At 40.4% G+C, this 17,696-nt stretch overlaps 1 protein-coding gene across 3 annotated transcripts in view; it reads left to right on the top strand.

Moving 5' to 3' along the window:
• The window catches only part of CSTPP1 (centriolar satellite-associated tubulin polyglutamylase complex regulator 1), an 82,981-nt gene that overhangs the window by 19,607 nt on the left and 45,678 nt on the right, over nucleotides 1-17,696 (top strand). For 2 of the 3 annotated variants that reach the window (XM_075425912.1, XM_075425911.1), the window contains exon 3: nucleotides 7,487-7,617. In XM_075425912.1, the coding sequence (XP_075282027.1) occupies nucleotides 7,487-7,617 (131 nt within the window). Of the gene's footprint in view, nucleotides 1-7,486; nucleotides 7,618-12,386; nucleotides 12,438-17,696 lie in introns of all 3 variants that reach the window. The other variant, XM_075425910.1, reaches the window with a different exon arrangement.

Here is a 17,696-nt window from a genome sequence, read left to right as displayed (position 1 = left end):
CTGTAGCCAAGCAGCTTTAGTGAGCACAAAGTCATTTAGCTAAGCAATCTCTACGTGCAGTTAGCATTAATGTAAAATGATGAAGTTTCATCTATATTAAGGAATTTTGGCAAGGTTCATTTGTTGACATGATGGAAATACTGGAAGCTGCTCCGTCTTTGATGTGCTGCAGTTCTTGCCAAGGCAAATGAATAGGTGAGAGAGTAATAGTTGTATTTTTTTTTTCTTCTGAAATTCTCCAGTCTAACCAAGACTGAAAAGAGCAAATATGGGAGCTGCATGCATGGCACCAGTATTGAATCGCTTTGGAACGGTCGTTAAGCTCTATTTCAGTAGTGTCTGGATCATCACGGTTGTAACATGATTGTACTGCTACCTTTTAAAATAATTAAAAGTCTTATTTATAAAACATGGAACTGTCTTATGATAAGGGATACAGGAGACTACGTGCAGAATGGAGCAAGCAGGCCCTTACTCGTGCTTATACTTTGGCCTCAACTTTGAGAAGCCAGTTTGCCTTCACTCAGCATTATGCTTTGATTTCAGCAGTACAAGATGGGTGCAGTTATTAAATACTTTTCTAATTCATACTCCTTCAGTGGACATTGACAAGCTGATGTCAATTCCATAGCAACTTCCAGAGTTGTTGTCAGACTAGAGAAAATCTGAACACTATGTTGTGTTGCTTGTGTTTTTGGCAGTGTTTCTCTTCCTTGTGCCATTCTCTCACCCTCAGCACAGGTTCACTGCATGGTTTCTGTAGCATCTTGCAGCTGGTGGATGAATTCCACAGCGTGACAGGGAGGGCAAAAGTACATCTGTTGGTTCATAAAGGAAGCTGAAGAATGGAGATCATGGCTGTACGATAATAAAGCTTATTGCGGACTTGAATCTCCCATACCCTTGGCATATAGAAGGTTATAGAGCAGTTCAATAAGGAATTTTCTTCTTTCCCCGAACAGTCTAGCTGGGCCAGTTTGAACAAAAACTAAATACGTTAGCTGGAGAGTTATCAGCTTTCTTTGTGTAGTTATAATTCTGGATTTTTAAATTTCTTTATTTTAGGTTTAGGGTGGAAAAGGGCAAGGGTTTTTGAGGGAAGCTGGGTAGCAACTTGCAATGATCTCCGTAAAACTAGTTATAATGGTGTTCATGCAGCTGTGTCTGTGGTGCGCAACTCGCTGTGTTTTCTAGTGTAAAAGCTAAATCTCTGTTTATACTAGCAAGACCTTTGCAGACTCACTGAAACACCGTGTGGTCTGAAATAGCACCTGATTAGACTGAAAGAGCTAGTGCTGGGTGATTGATGCTTGTCTCTGAAGGCTTCTTTACTTTTCCCTTAAGCACCTTGGAGCGCTTCTGCAGGGCTATTTACCATCTTCCATTGTACACCGTTTTCCATCTTCCTGAATACTAGGTTTCCCAGCTCATAACTCTAAGAAGCAGCTTTATTTCAGAGTAGAAAGGGGCCCCAATATGTGGCCTATTATATCCATATCAGCTTGCTTACCCTTTTCAGACAGCTATTGTGTTTTAATAGGGCCCTGCCTGGCAGGGGGAATCCTTAATTCCTACTATATAAGAATGGTCAGCTTGAGTTACTGCGAACTGCAGGATGCTGCTCTGATCAAAAGGCTTCTGTTTTTAGAGATTCTCCCTCCTCCATTTCTCCATTTGCGCTTTTTTTTTTTCTTCTTTTTTTTTTTTTAAATCCTGGGCTAATAGTTCAACACAGTAAGGTCATTTTAACTTTCGATTTGAAAGCTTCAAGGTGTTAAATTACTGACCTAGGAAAAATCAAGGGAGGGAGACTCTAAAAAAGATAAAGGGATTCCGGGTAATAAAGAGCAAGCACAGCAACTCCTTTAATCCTTCCCTTCTCCAGAATCTGTAGGCTGGTCTCAGAGGGTTTGATTTGTTACAAAGCAACATAAGAAAGCTTGTTCACTGCCTACTCTGAGCTGTGTCACAGGTGCTGTGGTTCATTTCCTTTCAGACAGCACTTGGGATAATCTCTGTACCACCTGTATTAACTCTGCCATGAATACCAAGATTCTCGAGCCTACATCAAGAAGCCTGAAAACAAATCATTAAAATTTGTGTCACTGCTTTCCCTCTTTCCACACCCTTCAGCTGAGATTAACTTGAGCGGGTGAGACAGAAGGGATCTCAAAAAATCCAGTCTCTGTGTTTGCAGTGTTACATCACCCAGTCTCGCCAAAATGTTGAGAGTGTTAATGATTTCCTATCTGCCTGGTTGTTAAAAAAGGATTTTTCCTTAAAGCCAGTCATTGGGAATTACTTTCAGCATCTGCTTTGTCTTAACACTGCTAACACATGTCAGAGGAAGTGCCTAAAAAGCACTGCTAATTTCATTGGAGGAAGATGCGGATTTCCTTGAGGTGTCTTCATTGCTCCAAATTTTAGTATCTGTGGAATTTTAAAAAGCAGTTGATACAACAACTCCTACGCTACCTTCCAAGAGGGATAGCTAAAGAAACAATCCAATCATTGGTCTGAATATTGCAAGTGCTGTAGTACACTAATAGTACACCAATAGGTGAAGAATAGAGTGATCTTAAATTAAACTATGCTCATGCAGCAGTAATTTATTCATCATAGCAGTGAAACTGGGGTATTTTTCCCAATGGTGCCTACAGTTGTAAGCGTTCCCTCTCATGGCTTGTTCCAGGCAAGGTAAACCTCTCTTTGCTATCTCAGAGCATAGCCTTGGGTAAGTGTGATTGGTCACTTGGGGATGCTTTGTGTGTGGATGAGTTATTTAACAACAGAAATTGCCTAGGTTTTAAAGCCTTTTGAATTTCAGTATTTTCTATTGCTAGAGCTAGTTCTTTGTTATCCTTTGTACCATAGTTTCTAATCCTAATACTCCTGATTATCCCTACTTACTGTGCTTTGGTTTGCACCATGAAGCAATCTTGGAGCTGGTGACCTGGGTTCCTTTCAGATGGAACTAAGCTGGAAGATGTGTTCCAATTGCAAATGAGCATTCAGGCCATGGGGCCAGATTAGAGCTAGTCCAGAGTGTGTTTCAAGAAAAAATAAACCCAGAGATACTCGCAGTGTTGACATTGGGTCCTCTGCACTGTTTCTCGCTACAGATGTTTCAGTCTAGACACAGCTTCCAATGGCAACTTTGCGTTAGAGACTACCTTATTTCTGCTGAAGACACTCGATTCTGTTTTAGTGACCTAGACACCTGTGTAACTGGGAAAGAAAAGTAGTGTGCGTGCTGGAAGCAGGATAAGCCTTCTAAGTGATTTTCTTCCTTCATCATGCTCTTGATGGAAAATGCAAGCGGTAATGCTGTAAGTTAAGCAATAATGGTCCTTGGTCCTTGTTTTCCATTTAGTAGACGAGGGGTCCTGTGAATTCATTCCGCTCTTTACATGGTAGCCAAAGGTGGCACCTGCTAGGGGGACAGCAGGGTCCTGGCAAGCTCTTCTCTCCTTCAGGACTTGGGGCTCTCTCTGCATTGTGCGTATTTGGCTTTGCCTGAGTTCAGCAGGCAGAGGCTAGCTACTGTAGTGGGTTTCAATTGGGGTGTTACCATAGCATCCTGGGACTTCTACAATCTATTCAGAAGTCCAAAGGTTTGAAAAGAGTGCTTGAAAGTTTCTGAACTCTGGCAAGTTGCCGAAATGTAATTACACAAAAGACAAAGCCTTCCTGAAAGCAGCTCTGTTCAGAGAAGCAGCACCTGAGTGCTAGAGTTCCCACCACAGCCATTTCTGAGAGCTGGGGCTGTTTCATCAGTCTCCTCACAAAACTTTTTTCCTTCCTCTCACGTGCGCATGCCATCCCGCAAGCATAGGCTGGGTGTGCTGCAAGGCATAGCTTTCTCGGCCATGGTGCTGGAGGAGACTGTTCTGTGGTTTGGCTGCTCTGGGGAATGTGGAGCAAAGGAGTGAAAAAGCAAGCATCTTGAAGTCCCTACTGCAAAAGTTTCTTTAGATCTTCCCATTGAGCAAGAGCTTTTCTTTATTTTTCTCTCATCTGTCTCCAGAATATGCTCACAGATGAATGGGATTAGCTATTTTGATAACGGATTGTCCAGTTGCGTAACAATTCTTATGTGAAGTATGAGTGTTTGCGGGGAACTGGTGTTAACTAATGAACATGCAGTTCAATTTCTAGTCTCGGTTTCAGCAAGACAAATAGAATCACATCAATAGTAACTTTTGTTAATGTTCTAATTTGCCTACTCTATTTACTGGTAATGTAGAGGGCTAGGGCAACCATTGGGTTTGCAGTAGGTGGCTTGGAGATTTGCAGAGCTGTTGGAAGCTTGCTTCTTGAAGGAATCTCTAGCAGGTGGCTGCACTAAGTGCCTGAAAGGGGGAAAGGAAAAGTTAACCAGAAAAGTGAAAGACTATTTCCCCTGCTTCTGGGTTTACAAACCCGTTTCTAAATGATTGAGGACAAACTAATACCTTGTTGAGGCAGACTTGTGACCAAACTAGGGTTTCTCCTGCAATGTGCTGATAAGCTCTGGCCGCCTAACTTTGCTAAGGGTAAGAGTTGTTCAGTGAGAGGAGGGCAGATAGAGGGAAGAATCTCAGCAGCCGTTAAACTTGCTGAGAATGTTTGAGTTAAGTCTGTTGCTTTGCTGTTGGTACCTTGCTTACTTGAGTCATTCCTCTGAGTCTGCAGCTTGTTTTATTTTTTTTGTTCAAAAGAACTGAAAAAGACATCTGTTCCCACATATACAAAATTCATAGGTAAGGTGTTGGTCGTACTTCCTACATGCTCTTGGAATACCTGCAACAGCTTTGGGTTGTGAGCATTTATTTTTCTTCCAGAAGGGTTTACCTGCAAGCTGATACTACTTGCCACAGTAGTATGGTAACTTTACCTTTGGGTAATTGTTAAGGAATAGGTGGCCAAGTTATTTTTGTACTGCCAATCTACCTGTGAAAAAGGAATTTCAAAATATATAGTTTGTTCAAAATGTATAGTGATCCTGTCTCTTGTAGTGATCTTGACTCTTCATGAGAATAGATCTGTTCATTTGTCATTGGGCTGCTTGCTGGAGAGCTCCATCATGGGCTGGCTCCTTTCAGCTGAACTTTTACGGCTTGTAAAAAGGAATTTATAAGGTAGGATCTCTGAAATGCAGCATCTTAACGGGGATAAAAGTCTGTCTCCCATGCTTGCAGACTTGAGCTTTTGGGGAAAAATCCTTCCATTGTATAGTTAAAAAAAATCTTATTGCAAGAAATGAGGACAGAAAGAAATACTGTACCTCTTTTACTCAACTAGCTGGCAGCACTTGGCTGTCAGCACATCCAGGTGTGCTGATGTTCCAGCATATCCACCCACTCTTTTAGCTGAGTAAACAACAACAAATGATATCATACCCTTCTGCCTGCTAGTTTTAGAGCCTGAATGATGAAAATGCAGGTGACATCACTTATTAGAACTACGGAGTAATATAGTAGGGCTGACTGCTGTGAATGAATAGTATGTTAGCTTCACGTCTGGGCCTTTCCATTACAGTTGTGCTAGGATCTACTTCCAGACTTAGTATGTGCAGTGGTTTTTCTGAGCAACACAATTTGGTGTGTTTAGTTGTATCATTGTGCCTTCATCTTCTTTCTCTTCCTAAACCTCTCCCTTATGTGTCATCCTTCTGAAAGCTGCCTTCTCCTATGAGACGAAGTTTCTTCTTTTTCGTTTGTATCCCTCTTTTCTCCATCAGCCTGTCAAATCAGCAGCAAAACAATGCAAATCAGAAATGAAAAAAGTCTTACAGGCTGTGGTTTGGGATGAGAACATCTGAAATCCCATTTCCAGCTCTGTCACAGGCATCTTGTGGGACTTTGTGCAAGTTGCTTTTCCTTACTCTGAACTCATTCACTCTAAGACAGTGAGCTACAGCACTTTGTAATGAATATTCTTTACTTACAATGACAGTCATGGGAGCCCTTTCCTATAATTTTGGCATATTTTGATCAGGCATATGATTTATTTATTTACTTTAATCTTTTGGGACAGTGGCTGTGCTTTCCTCTGGTTTGTACAGCACTGGTGCATTAATAACGTTTCCTAAATACAAAATAACATATTTGTTCATGATATTTACAGAAAGAGTATTCGTAATTCCAGTACTCAGGAATCAGGAGTGTTTCTTAATCATAAGGTGATCGTACTTATTTTGAGTTGCATTTCCTTCTGGGTAGGAGGGCTAGAAACAATGTTGTACACCTAGCTTGCAACACATGACAAAAACTTCTATTTACTCGCATGTCTGTGAGAACTAGGGCACTAAAAAACAGAAATTGTGATTCTTTTCTGAAAAATTGAACTGGCTTCTCTCCACACACCTCCCAGTTGTTACACGACTTTTAAATTTTGCTCAACTCTGGTATAATTTTGTTTCAAATTTGAGACCGTCTTCTATACTACGAAGGTTAAAACGATTTAAACTATTTATATTTAAAGAGATGATTTAAAATTGCAAACTGAGAGGGTTCACACTGACCACTGGATTTTCTCTGTTGTGGAGATGCTACCTATGGAGAGGTTCTGCTGTGATGAAAGTAAACTTGTATCTTTTCATTAATTCTCTCCTTTGCAGGAGCCTTAAGCTGCTGTCCCAAGTGAATGTTTTTAATTATCTCTCTGGAGTGTTTGAAAGCTTTGTCCCACTTGCAGGATGAAGAATGAAATGCACAAAATCTGTGTTTGAGGCAACCCTGTCATTATACCTTTTGGTATATAATGTTTGTATTTGCATTTCTATTGTTCTTGCATGTTGAGCTTTACCATGCCCAAAGGAGAGCTTCTTACACATCAGAGAAACCTTTTTAAGACAAATGTTTACTATAATAACTTAGCCTAAAGTGCTTACAACTCAAATATGAGAAGTTGGTACTAAACTACAAGAATGTGGGTATCAAATTGACTACCCATCATAATGACCAACTACTCTTCAAAATGCACCAATGCAAAATGTTGTTTAGTGAAGCGTCAATCTGCTTTTCATGACAGCTGATTTTATACATCCAACACGGTCAAATTTCAGTAACCTAGAAAGGAAATCTGGAGGCTTCTGGTAAAGAGTTTGGTTTTTTTTTTGTGGCATCACAGAAAAGTGGTGAGAATAGCAGTGAAGTTCAAATGGTACTAAAAGAAAGGGCATCTTCTGGTCAGGTAAACAACAGTTACTCTTGGCCAGCTGTTTTCCAATGGATTGGTTTCAAAGAAGTGGCTGTTGGATGCCGCTTGCTGGGATTCTTTAGAATGAATTTTACTTTCACAAACCTCTAATTGCTATAATAAAGTTTCAATATGTGGTTTTTGCAAATAGTCTTCTCTAGAGACCAGATGGGTATAAGTTTGGAGATTTAGTTTCACAAAATGTAACCTACAGTGGTTTTCTTGCTATTGTTCCAGCTGGCCCCTGAACGTTCACATCAGTTCAGCTTTCTAACGCTCTCTTATTTTGACTTTATCTCTACAGTTTCAACAGCGTGCGTCAAGGAACACACATCTTGTTCCGTGAGTTCAGCTTTGTTCAAGCTACCCCACATAACAGGGCGTCTTTTCTTCGGACCTTCTGGAGGTGTTTCCGAACAGTGGGAAAAAATGGAGGTAAGTGTTCCAGCATCTGCCGCTGTCCTGTTACCTCGACATTAAAATAATTAGCTAGGCTATTAATACAATACAAATATTGGCACTTCACATTGTGTTCTAATGTTCTAACATTGTTAATGGGGAGACACCATCACAGTTGCCTGCAGAATAGTTAAAAAAATGTTCACAGCCTGAAGTAGTGTAGGAACACCTTGTTGCTAGTACTGCTTCCATTACAGAACAGCATGTCGAGCAACTCCCCTCAGAGGGAGGACTTTCGTGGGCCTGTGCATGGGGATGGGTTAGAAAAAAAAAAAAAAAGGACTGGGAGTTGGTGGATGGGAGCAGGGTAGCAGATCTGGAGATGGCTGCAATATAGGGTATGGAGCATGAGGGAAGTAGGTGCTGACATTATTAGGCAGTTGGGGTACCCAGTGCTTTGACTAGGAGCCCTGCAGGAGGTAGAGTATATAGTGGTGTTGGGTTGTAGGGTGGTGAGTGCTGCTGCCCGAGCTGTGCCTGAGCTAGTCCTGGCACCTTTCCTAGATGATGTTGCAGGATCCTGATGGCTGTGGAAGGGGGACCACTCACAACTGTGTGACCTTTTCCCCAACCCTACCCACAAGGAAAAAGCTCCAATGCCAAAATAACTGTTCAGCACTGTACTATTTTGTCTAGCTATTCTTATCCTGCGCTTGGTATATTAGGTATTACAGAACTGGCCAGAGTTCAAATTAAACTCATGTAACTACACGCAACTAAAATTATGGGGTTTTTTAGTTTTTAATTTAGTATTTTAGGCAAATACACTGAAAGTTGTTGTACAAATATGAATTTTGGTGGGTGTTTTTTTTCTTGCTATAAGCCTCATTTTTTTCAGGCTATTCAGCCTCACTCCTTGTTGCAGGGAAGACTTGAACCGTTCTCTTAAATATAGGCAAAACTTCACCTTCTGGCTAAGTTTTGCAAAACTTCTGCTTATGATGAACAGGGTTTGCAAGACTATGAATAGCAGCTTGACTTTTTTGATGTATGCCATTTTAGATCCTTGGAAATTAGACGATCATAGTTAAACATGACAAAATCTGTAATTCGCTACTGAAGTGACTGAGCATGTTGTCTGTAACAGCTTCTTCCCAGTGACAGATACTGTGTTACATTCTAAATAATTTATATTAGATCAGGGATAATACTTTTAAGATTTCAGGTAAATTGTATGGTACTGATCTAACCAGTATGCAGTGAGGACATATCTGATTTGAGGTCAGGTCACAGTCAGGTAAGATAAAGTGCAGACTCTTAGAACATGTTTCTGTAGGAGAGTTAGAGATGATAGTGAATAAGTCATCCAATAGAACTGCAGCGGTCAGTGGTGAACCCTGTTGACAAAATGGGAAGAAACTATCTGATAGGAAGTACACACTGCTGTCCTTTCGATGCAAGTTTTCATCAAGCTTCATCTATCTAGCATCTAACTCACCCAGATGATGGGCACCTGGATTAATAGACGCATGTATATACATTTTCTTTTTACATTAACTAGAGACAGAAATTTAGAGAGCTTGCTGTCAATAGTTTCATCCACTCAGTCCAATTTCTCTGATTCTCTAGCATTAATTACAGACTAGAACCTTGATTTTATTAATTTCAGTTTTATTTGCTATGGCATTTTTTTCTGCTATACTTGTGCCTAGGGGAAGTCAGAACATTCATTGTCTCTTAAGAACTAAATCCATTTACTAAGAAGAAGCTGAACTTGTGCAATGTGATGGGTGAAATATGGTCATTACCACACTCGGGCATAGACTAGACCTGGATTTCTTTCCATGAAATACATTGTTTTTAGATGAATGCGGGAAGGAATCATGTTATACAACAAATAGCAGGAACCAGAAGTGAGATCATCAGTGATCCAAACTACAGTCTTTTTAACAAGATTCATTCTAACTCTTAAGCCAGACTAAGTGATGCCCAAAGCAAGTAGGAGTTTCAGCTTAGAGCTTTCTTTAGAAGCGTGGCTGGTGGTATATCTTCTAATTGGATGATTCCAGAAATAATTTTAAGTTGTTTCTTTATGATCACTGCACTAGAACACAGGACCATATATACATATCAAATAAAAATAGTTATACAAGCTTTCATGGAATCGTGACTCTACGGATAGTTTGTTCCTACAGTATACCATTTTATGATGACATCAGTTTGACATTTTAAACATCAGATTATGTGCAGGAGTGTTGTATTGGGTTTGCGTGGCAAGGTTCTGGTAGCAGGGGTGCTGCAGGGGTGGCTTCTGTAAGAAGCTGCTATAGAAGCTCCCCCTGTGTCTGACAGAGCGAGTGCCAGCCGGCTCCAAGACAGACCCACTGCTGGCCAAGGCCGAGCCCATCAGCGCTGGTGGTAGCACCTTTGTGATAACATATTTAAGAGGGGGGACGGGGGGAGGGAAACTGCTGTGCAACAGCAGCTAGAAGAGAGGAGTGAGAATATGTGAAAGAAACAATTCTGCAGGCACCAAGGTCAGTGAAGAAGGATAGTAAGGAGGTGCTCCAGGTGCCAGAGCAGATATGCCTCTGAAGCTTATGGAGAAGACCATGGTGAGGCAGGCTGTCCTCCTGCAGCCCATGAAGGTCCACGGTGGAGCAGATATCCACCTGCAGCCCTTGGAGGACCCCACGCTGGAGCAGGTGGATGTGCCTGAAGAAAGCTGTGACCCCACGGAGATCTTGCACTGGAGCAGGCTCCTGCCAGGACCTGTGACCCCATGAAGAGAGGAGCCCATGGTGGAGCAGGTTTGCTGGCAGGGCTTGTGACGCCATGGGGAACTCACACTGGAGCAGCCCATTCCTGAAGGACTGCATCCCGTGGAAAGGACACACACTGGAGAAGTTCATGGAGGACTGTCTCCCGTGGGAGCAGGGGAAGAGAGTGAGGTGGAAGGAGCGGCAGAGACAACGTGTTATGAACTGACCACAACCCCCATTTCCCATCCCCCTGCGCCACTTGCGGGGGGAGGAGGTAGAGAAATCAGGAGTGAGGTTGAGCCCGGGAAGAAGGGAGGGGTGGGGGAAAGGTGTTTTAAGATGTGTTTTTATTTCTCATTATCCTACTCTGATTTGATTGGCAATAAATTAAGTTAATTTCCCCAAGTCAAGTCTATTTTGCCCATGATGGTAATTGCTGAGGGATCTCCCTGTCCTTATCTCAACCGATGAGCCTTTCCTTACATTTTCTCTCCCCCTGTCCATTTGAGGAGGGGGAGTGACAGAGCAGCTTGGTGGGCACCTGGCATTCAGCTGGGGTCAGCTCACCACAAGGAGGTAGGTAAATTATAGAGTCCTGGTAAGAATTTCTGTTTAGGGTTATCCTGTACTGTGCAACAGAGCATGGGACAAACAACCTGCTGGTTCTGAAACTGGAAGCAGTATAGCTCGGATTAACATTGGTATATTGATTTGAGACCTGAAGTAGTATCTTTCTGCATTTGAAGCCCTATGTCAGGTGCATGGAGAGTTATTCATTGAGTGGCTGTTTTATTTCAATAAAATTTCTGTGTGCTGAAAAGAGTGAAAATACGCCCTATGCATTCTACAGGACTATTCTGCTCTGTCCCAGTTTTCTCTCCTGGGTTTGTTTCTGGGCAGAAATTACTCTGTGCTTCATTAATGTCATTGATTTATGTCTGTGAAGAACGATGAAGGCATCTTTTGTCTTCCTTTGTCAAAAGTGTTACATTCGCTAGCTTCCATGTCTCCAAGGATGTTCTTGGTTTTATTTATTCCTTAGCCATTAAAGTGCTTACTGCCTTTTTCCCCTCTCATTTACTTTAAGTTTCATTCCAGATTTGAATTTGTGTTTTAGGAGTGAGTTGTGGCTTTTTCTTAGTTTTGTTTGTCTGTGGAACGTATCACTGATAAACTGCATAAATTCCACCTCTGTGAGCATATAGATCAACATATTAAAGGAGAACTTGCAGCAAAGCTTGCACCCTGGCTGGAGGAAGCAAAGGAGAATAAAATTAAAGATGTAAGACAACACAATTTCCAAGCATATACAAACCTAAAAAAACCCAAACAAAAACCCCACCACAACCCACCTTTCCACTTCTGAGTGTTTAATTGGGATTTTAGAAAAGTAGACAATATCTCACAAATGAGCGCATTGGTTGCTTAATCTGGCTGCTGGTAACTCCTCTGTGATGCAGGGTAACTTACTGCTTTGTCTGTCAGTCTTGAAATAACCGTGCCTTGACTTGGAATGTGCACCTTATTCACCCAAGCAGATGCATCTGGCCATGAGTTCTCAAAGGGCTAAGAGAGAAATCTACTTGAACAGAAGCAATACTTAAATGTAATAATCTGTATATGTGCAGAACCATGTATGCACTAATTCAAGTGCACTAACATTACTGCTTCTCTTGGGAAATTACTGTAGCTATTACTTTTCTACTTAATTCCTTATCGTTTTGAGTTGCTGCAAAGTAGTTCTTCATGGAGAAATGCAGCAGCTTTTACGTTACATTTTTCTATGTTACCCCTGCTACTTGAGGGATTCTAGTTACATTGCACTTCATAACCCCTTTTGTCTGGAGACTAGATTTATTTTTCCTTTTGTCTCCAAATAGCAAGGAAAAATTACTAGCTTCACTAAATGTAATAGTAACATAACACACTTCAAAAAGTAAAGAAAAAGTTTTGGGGTGTGGTTTTTTTTTTGTTTTTGTTTTTTTTTTTTTTAAGAGGATTTTTTTTTCGTGATGTGCTGGATCTGTTTTTTTTTTTTTACAGGATATGCCACTGTTTTTAGAAGCTTAGCAAGATGCAGAGTTCTATTTTCAAGTATGTGTAAGCATATCTGAGATTCCACACAATGGGGGGAGGGGGGGGAAATTAGGTTTATTTTAGAATGTGATCCAGTGTCAAGAAACTGGATTGGACTTCACAAAATTTCTTCCCTCTCTTAAACACTTACCGATGATAGGCAACACTGATAGAGGTGGTTAGAGGACAGCTAGCTTGTGTGTTGAGAAGCAAAGAGCATAACACTTTGTTAGCAACAGATTTCTCCCAGAGGAAAGCAAAATGACCAGAAGTCTTGTTTTCCCTCTGTTTATGCTTAAATTGACCTCTTGGAATTTAGCTGACCTGCTCTTTTGAATTGTCTGTTCCTCAGGACTCTTTAATTAAAACTGTGCTTTCTCAGTTTAAACAGCCCCTGCAGAGTTCTGCTGTGAAGCTTCATAAGGTCAACATATGCCTCTCCCAACCCCCATGGCTTTCATGTCTTGTTGGTTCTCTGTTTTTAATTAAAAGGATTTTTCCTTAAATGCTTTCCAGCCAATTAGAGAAATTTTGCACTGAGAAACTTGTTCCAGGCCTGATGTATTGAGAAGTGAACAGAAAGCTCAGTCAGGACCATTGGCACTTTTTTCTGGAGTCCCAGCTTTCTTTGGTGCTTTTCAACAGCTTTTCTTTTCTTTTTTTCTTTTTTCTCTTTTAATTTTTTTCTCCCCTCAATTTAACATTGCTTCCAGCTAAAAGAGCTGCTGTTTAATACGTTAGATATAGCCCTGAAATTGTTCAGTACCAGATATGGGATCTTTTCCTTCCACTCAGGGGTGATTGTTACTTTATTCAGATGTGCACACCACTGAAGCATAAAGCTGCTGCAGAAAGTATGTTGGACTATATTGGTTGGGGATGCTTTTTGCAGACTCTGAAGTCTGCTTCAGACAAAAAGTACTGTTACTGGTCATATTGAAATAAAGTCATCTTATAAACTTACCAGGTTTCTTTCACATTCATCATGTGGTGTAATGGCTGCCTCTGCTTCTCCGCACTTGAATTAGTAAATTGGAAGCCTAGCTACTTTTGGAGCTTGTGGAAGGAGGGCTTACCACAGCCAAGCACACAATCTATGTCACAGAATGAGAAGGGTGATAAGTCTCTCTAACTTGAGACTGACTCTTCTTGAGTTCTCCAGGAAGGCTAGATTCCTTACAAAAACAAAAGCAGCGCCCTGTCCGTATGATTCTTGTAACCTGGAGATTGAGAAGAGGTAGAAGGACCACTGTTCTCCCAGTTCTTTTTTGAAAGATCCTATTCTAATGCATTTTGCTGACAAGATTACAAACCTACAGTTACAGCTATTGCTATTTATGATTTATCAACATAGCTCTGCCTGGAACCACTGATGACTCTGGAATATCGGGACAAAGGATTTCTGAAGCTGAGAAGAAATAACTAGAGGATTATGTTTTAGAGATGGTGAGGTGTATCTACAAGCATTGTAATTTAAAACATCTGCATTACATAGATCTAAAATGCATCCTGGTAATCAATTTGTAGTAGTAGCAGCGTGTGGGTCAGTGATTGACTCTTCACCTAGCCTCTCCGTGAATTCAGTTTATATCATTCTGTAAATGCAGTTTGTGAAATTAAATGTTAGTATACTGGAAGTCCTCCTTATCTAATCTGGTTTTGTTCCCGCCCCCCCCCCCCCAGTATTACTTTTCCTTTTTTACTATATCTCTGAACTTGCACCAGCTCATCTTAATTTCCAGATATTATTTCAACTTCATATTCTAGATGTAGATCTCTTTAAATGCACTTTTGTTTTGAAAACTAATAAGCTTTTCTGTTTGTTTTCTAATGTTTTCTGGGTATTCTGTGTCTTTTGACAGTTCTTCACTGGTTGTGTCATTGGCTAATTAAATTAATATGTTCTTTACTTTTTGTCCCAGTTGAGTGAAACATTTAAATGAGCGTATGTACAATGATCGTTTTTGCATTCTGCTAAGCAATTATCCAAAATTCAACTGGTAGTTATTACCATTTGCTTTGCAGTCTTTTGGCAAGTTTCCCATGCCTATGACAGCATTCTTAGTCCAACCAACTGAAATGGATTTTTTCACTTAAGACTTTTTTAGGTCCTGATGTGGGCCTGAAGAGTAAAGTATTCCAAATTGTGGGGAAGTTCCCTGGAATAAAATTATTTTCAAGTTATGTGAACTGGGCTGGGATTCTGAATGCTCCATGTTTCTTATATTAAATGAACTTGGCCTATTTCTTCTCTCACTTGTGACAAGTCTTGAGAGATTATGTGCACACTACATATGTGTGAGCGATGATCCAGCAGAAAGTCAATGAATCATTAACTTCATTAAGAAGTACGTTTTATGATGTTTCTGGTCTACCTTTCAGCAGCAGAGATGCTGAAAGGGAAAGAGAGAGATAGAGAACAGAGATGAAAATCTTGTTTTCTCTCGATTCCTCATACTATGACTTTCTGCAAAGAGGTTGTAAGAAAATCAGAGCCTTTGTGAAGCCCACATCTGCTTTCAACCCACTGTTGGCTCTTAACCTGCCCTGAGATGTGAAAGTGCCTGAACTGAGGAAAGAATTATCTTCATCCCTTCTCAGTGAACCATAAAACATACTTTTCCCTGTGCTGTTGGGATCAAGTGTACATCTGTACTGTGTAATGCAATGTTTATATAGGCAATCTAAGCTCAGGGTTGGTGTTTCCATATGGTACAATTCAGCACTATCTCAAGATACTAGCTTGGGACCTGGACATTGCAGAGCAATATTTCTTTGACAGCAGGCTAGCTGATCTACTTCAGCATGTCAGCTGACATACGGGGAGTGTTGTTATGGTGCGTCCATGTAGCTCATTGCTGCAGAATAGACTCTGGCATCTCTCATTGAGCTACTGTGAGCAGTGTAGATGCAGTCTGAGGAGGAGCACTGTGAAGACAGAATGTGTGTTCCGATTCATTGTGAACAGAAGAGTAAGGACCCTCCTTTACACACGTGCAATTAATTAATTCTTCAAAGTAGCCTAGGTGCTAGGAGATATCATGATAAGCAAAGAGATATCTACCTTTTTTAATATCTATCTTTTTTTAAGTACTGTTGTCCAGCTGCACAACAGTACTTAAAAAACTGACTCTGACCCAGTTATCTTTGTGTCTTTGTAGTCCCAGCTGCTTTGTACAGCTTTTCTCTCTGGTGGTCTTGTTATTCATAGCTTCCATCACTGCAGATTCACTTCCTAGCTTTCCTAAATTAACCCCATTTATTTACATAATGTGCTCCTGACTTTAGAGTCTGTCTCCCCTATTGGGTCAAGCAGGCCTAACCTATATCTAGAAATTTTTTGCCAGTTCATTGAGTGTAAATTGGGACAACTACAATCTCTCACCTCCTGCTCTTCCACTCCATCTGTTAGTTGTACTCACAAAAACTTTAAATTCCGTTATTCTGGTAAAATAAGCTTGGGAGTGCCATTTATTTCTTTTGAGGAATTTATACTTTCCTGTATGAGCTGAACTTCTGTTTCTGTAACTGTTACCAAAGTCTTCCAGCAAACCTTTTCTAGTTAGGCAAGATAATTAGTGCCTGCAAACTCATAATACCTCAGGAAGTCCCTACGCTGCACTTTATTTGGAGGCCTTGGTGCCATTCAGTATGTCCGTGATTGACTAAAGGTTATTAAATTAGTTTAGTTAAACAGTACAGCTGTGCTTAGGTGTAGAAGTTCTCACATCACTTTAAAGTCATCTTACCTCAATAAATGTCTGTAAGTCTGGTTTAAATCAGTATGATCATGAATAAAGGTGTTCTATATGATTAGAAGGATTGTTGGCTTATGCTCTGTTGTGCACCTTTCAAGAATCCTAGATGAATATCAGTAGAAGTGATCTGCATGCATGATTAGTACTTTGATAGCTGCTACTACTTTGTGAGGTAGTACTATGGAAAACCTGTAATCTGCTAATGAATTATGAAATGTAGTAGGTAATATTTATAAATTAAGCCTGATCCATTTTGAATTTGTCACAGGGACATGATTCTGATAATGTACAGTTTGATACCTTCCTTCATAAGCTGATCCAAGAGTCTTTTGCATTCCATGCTCTTACTAAGCATGAATCTTATCACCTCCATTGGCACAATGAGCCTTTCTTGATCTTGGAGGAGGCATTACTTGAATCAATGAACTCTTCTAGACCCCTTTTCTCTGTCTAGAGCCATATCCCATAGGGTTCTTTCAGGCAGATCTTTGAAGAGATTGAAGTCTGTTCTCCTGAAATCCAGCGCTCTGGTCCTACTTTTTGCCAGGTAGGTAAAATCCTGAAAGCTTTATGAAATGGTTTTTCAGGTGTAAAGACAAAGACCTTAGAAATGCTTGAGGTGCAGGAAAAGTTTCCATAGAAATTCACATCTTCCTAGACTTCGATGTCAGTTAGCCAAAAACACAAATCTGTAGGATGAAAGTTTGCTATGTTCACAGATACTTGTCAAATCTTGTCTTCTCTGAGGTTTTCCTGCATTAAGGTCTAGTTGCAGAAGCAGTCAAAATTTACATCAGCTGATTTAATAAACTGCTATAGATTCCCCAGTAGAACTTATGTCTTATTTGTAATGGAGAACCTGGTTTTGCTTGATACTATTGTTGAAGCAATACTATCAAGGAGGGCTGGAGGGTACATGGAGAACATAATAAACCTGAAGAAAACCGAACGTTTGAAAAGAAATGGATTTTTTTTCCTGTTGGAAAGTGCAAGTATGTTGGGTTTCAAAGTTTTGCTAGTTGGGAAAGGCAATATTTTCCTGAATGGAATTTCAGCCCTTCCCCTTTTGTTCCTTTGCACTGTAGGACACACTGTCATTCTGAACTATATTCACCCCTTCCTGTAGTCAGCTCTTTACCTGCTCCTTTTTTTTATTATTTTGTATCAATATACTATCCTCCTTCTGAGTTTATCTGTTTGTTTTGATTGTCTGGTTCTCAAATACTTGTTTCCTACTAGCCCTGGTATCTGGTTATCACTGCTTTTCCACCTACTCTTTCTGCTGGAGTGAAGTTGTTGCATATTCAAAGTTCTCATCTACTTTCCAGTCAAATTTCCCTTATATAATTCCCAGAATAACTTATACATTATCTGAAAGGAAGTCAAGCTATCAGTGCTTTTGGTGTGAAGCTCTCTGCATCACTGTTATGTCAGAAACAAAGTTTTTTCTTTATTTCCTCTTTCTCATCCCCACTGTCCATGCTGCTAATAGGTATTTCTTCATTTCTGCCAGCAGTGG

The sequence above is a fragment of the Opisthocomus hoazin genome, chromosome 7 (assembly GCF_030867145.1).
Source record: "Opisthocomus hoazin isolate bOpiHoa1 chromosome 7, bOpiHoa1.hap1, whole genome shotgun sequence".
Taxonomy (NCBI): domain Eukaryota; kingdom Metazoa; phylum Chordata; class Aves; order Opisthocomiformes; family Opisthocomidae; genus Opisthocomus; species Opisthocomus hoazin.
Note: the sequence above shows the minus strand (reverse complement) of the source record. Positions and strands in the feature narration are given on the sequence as shown.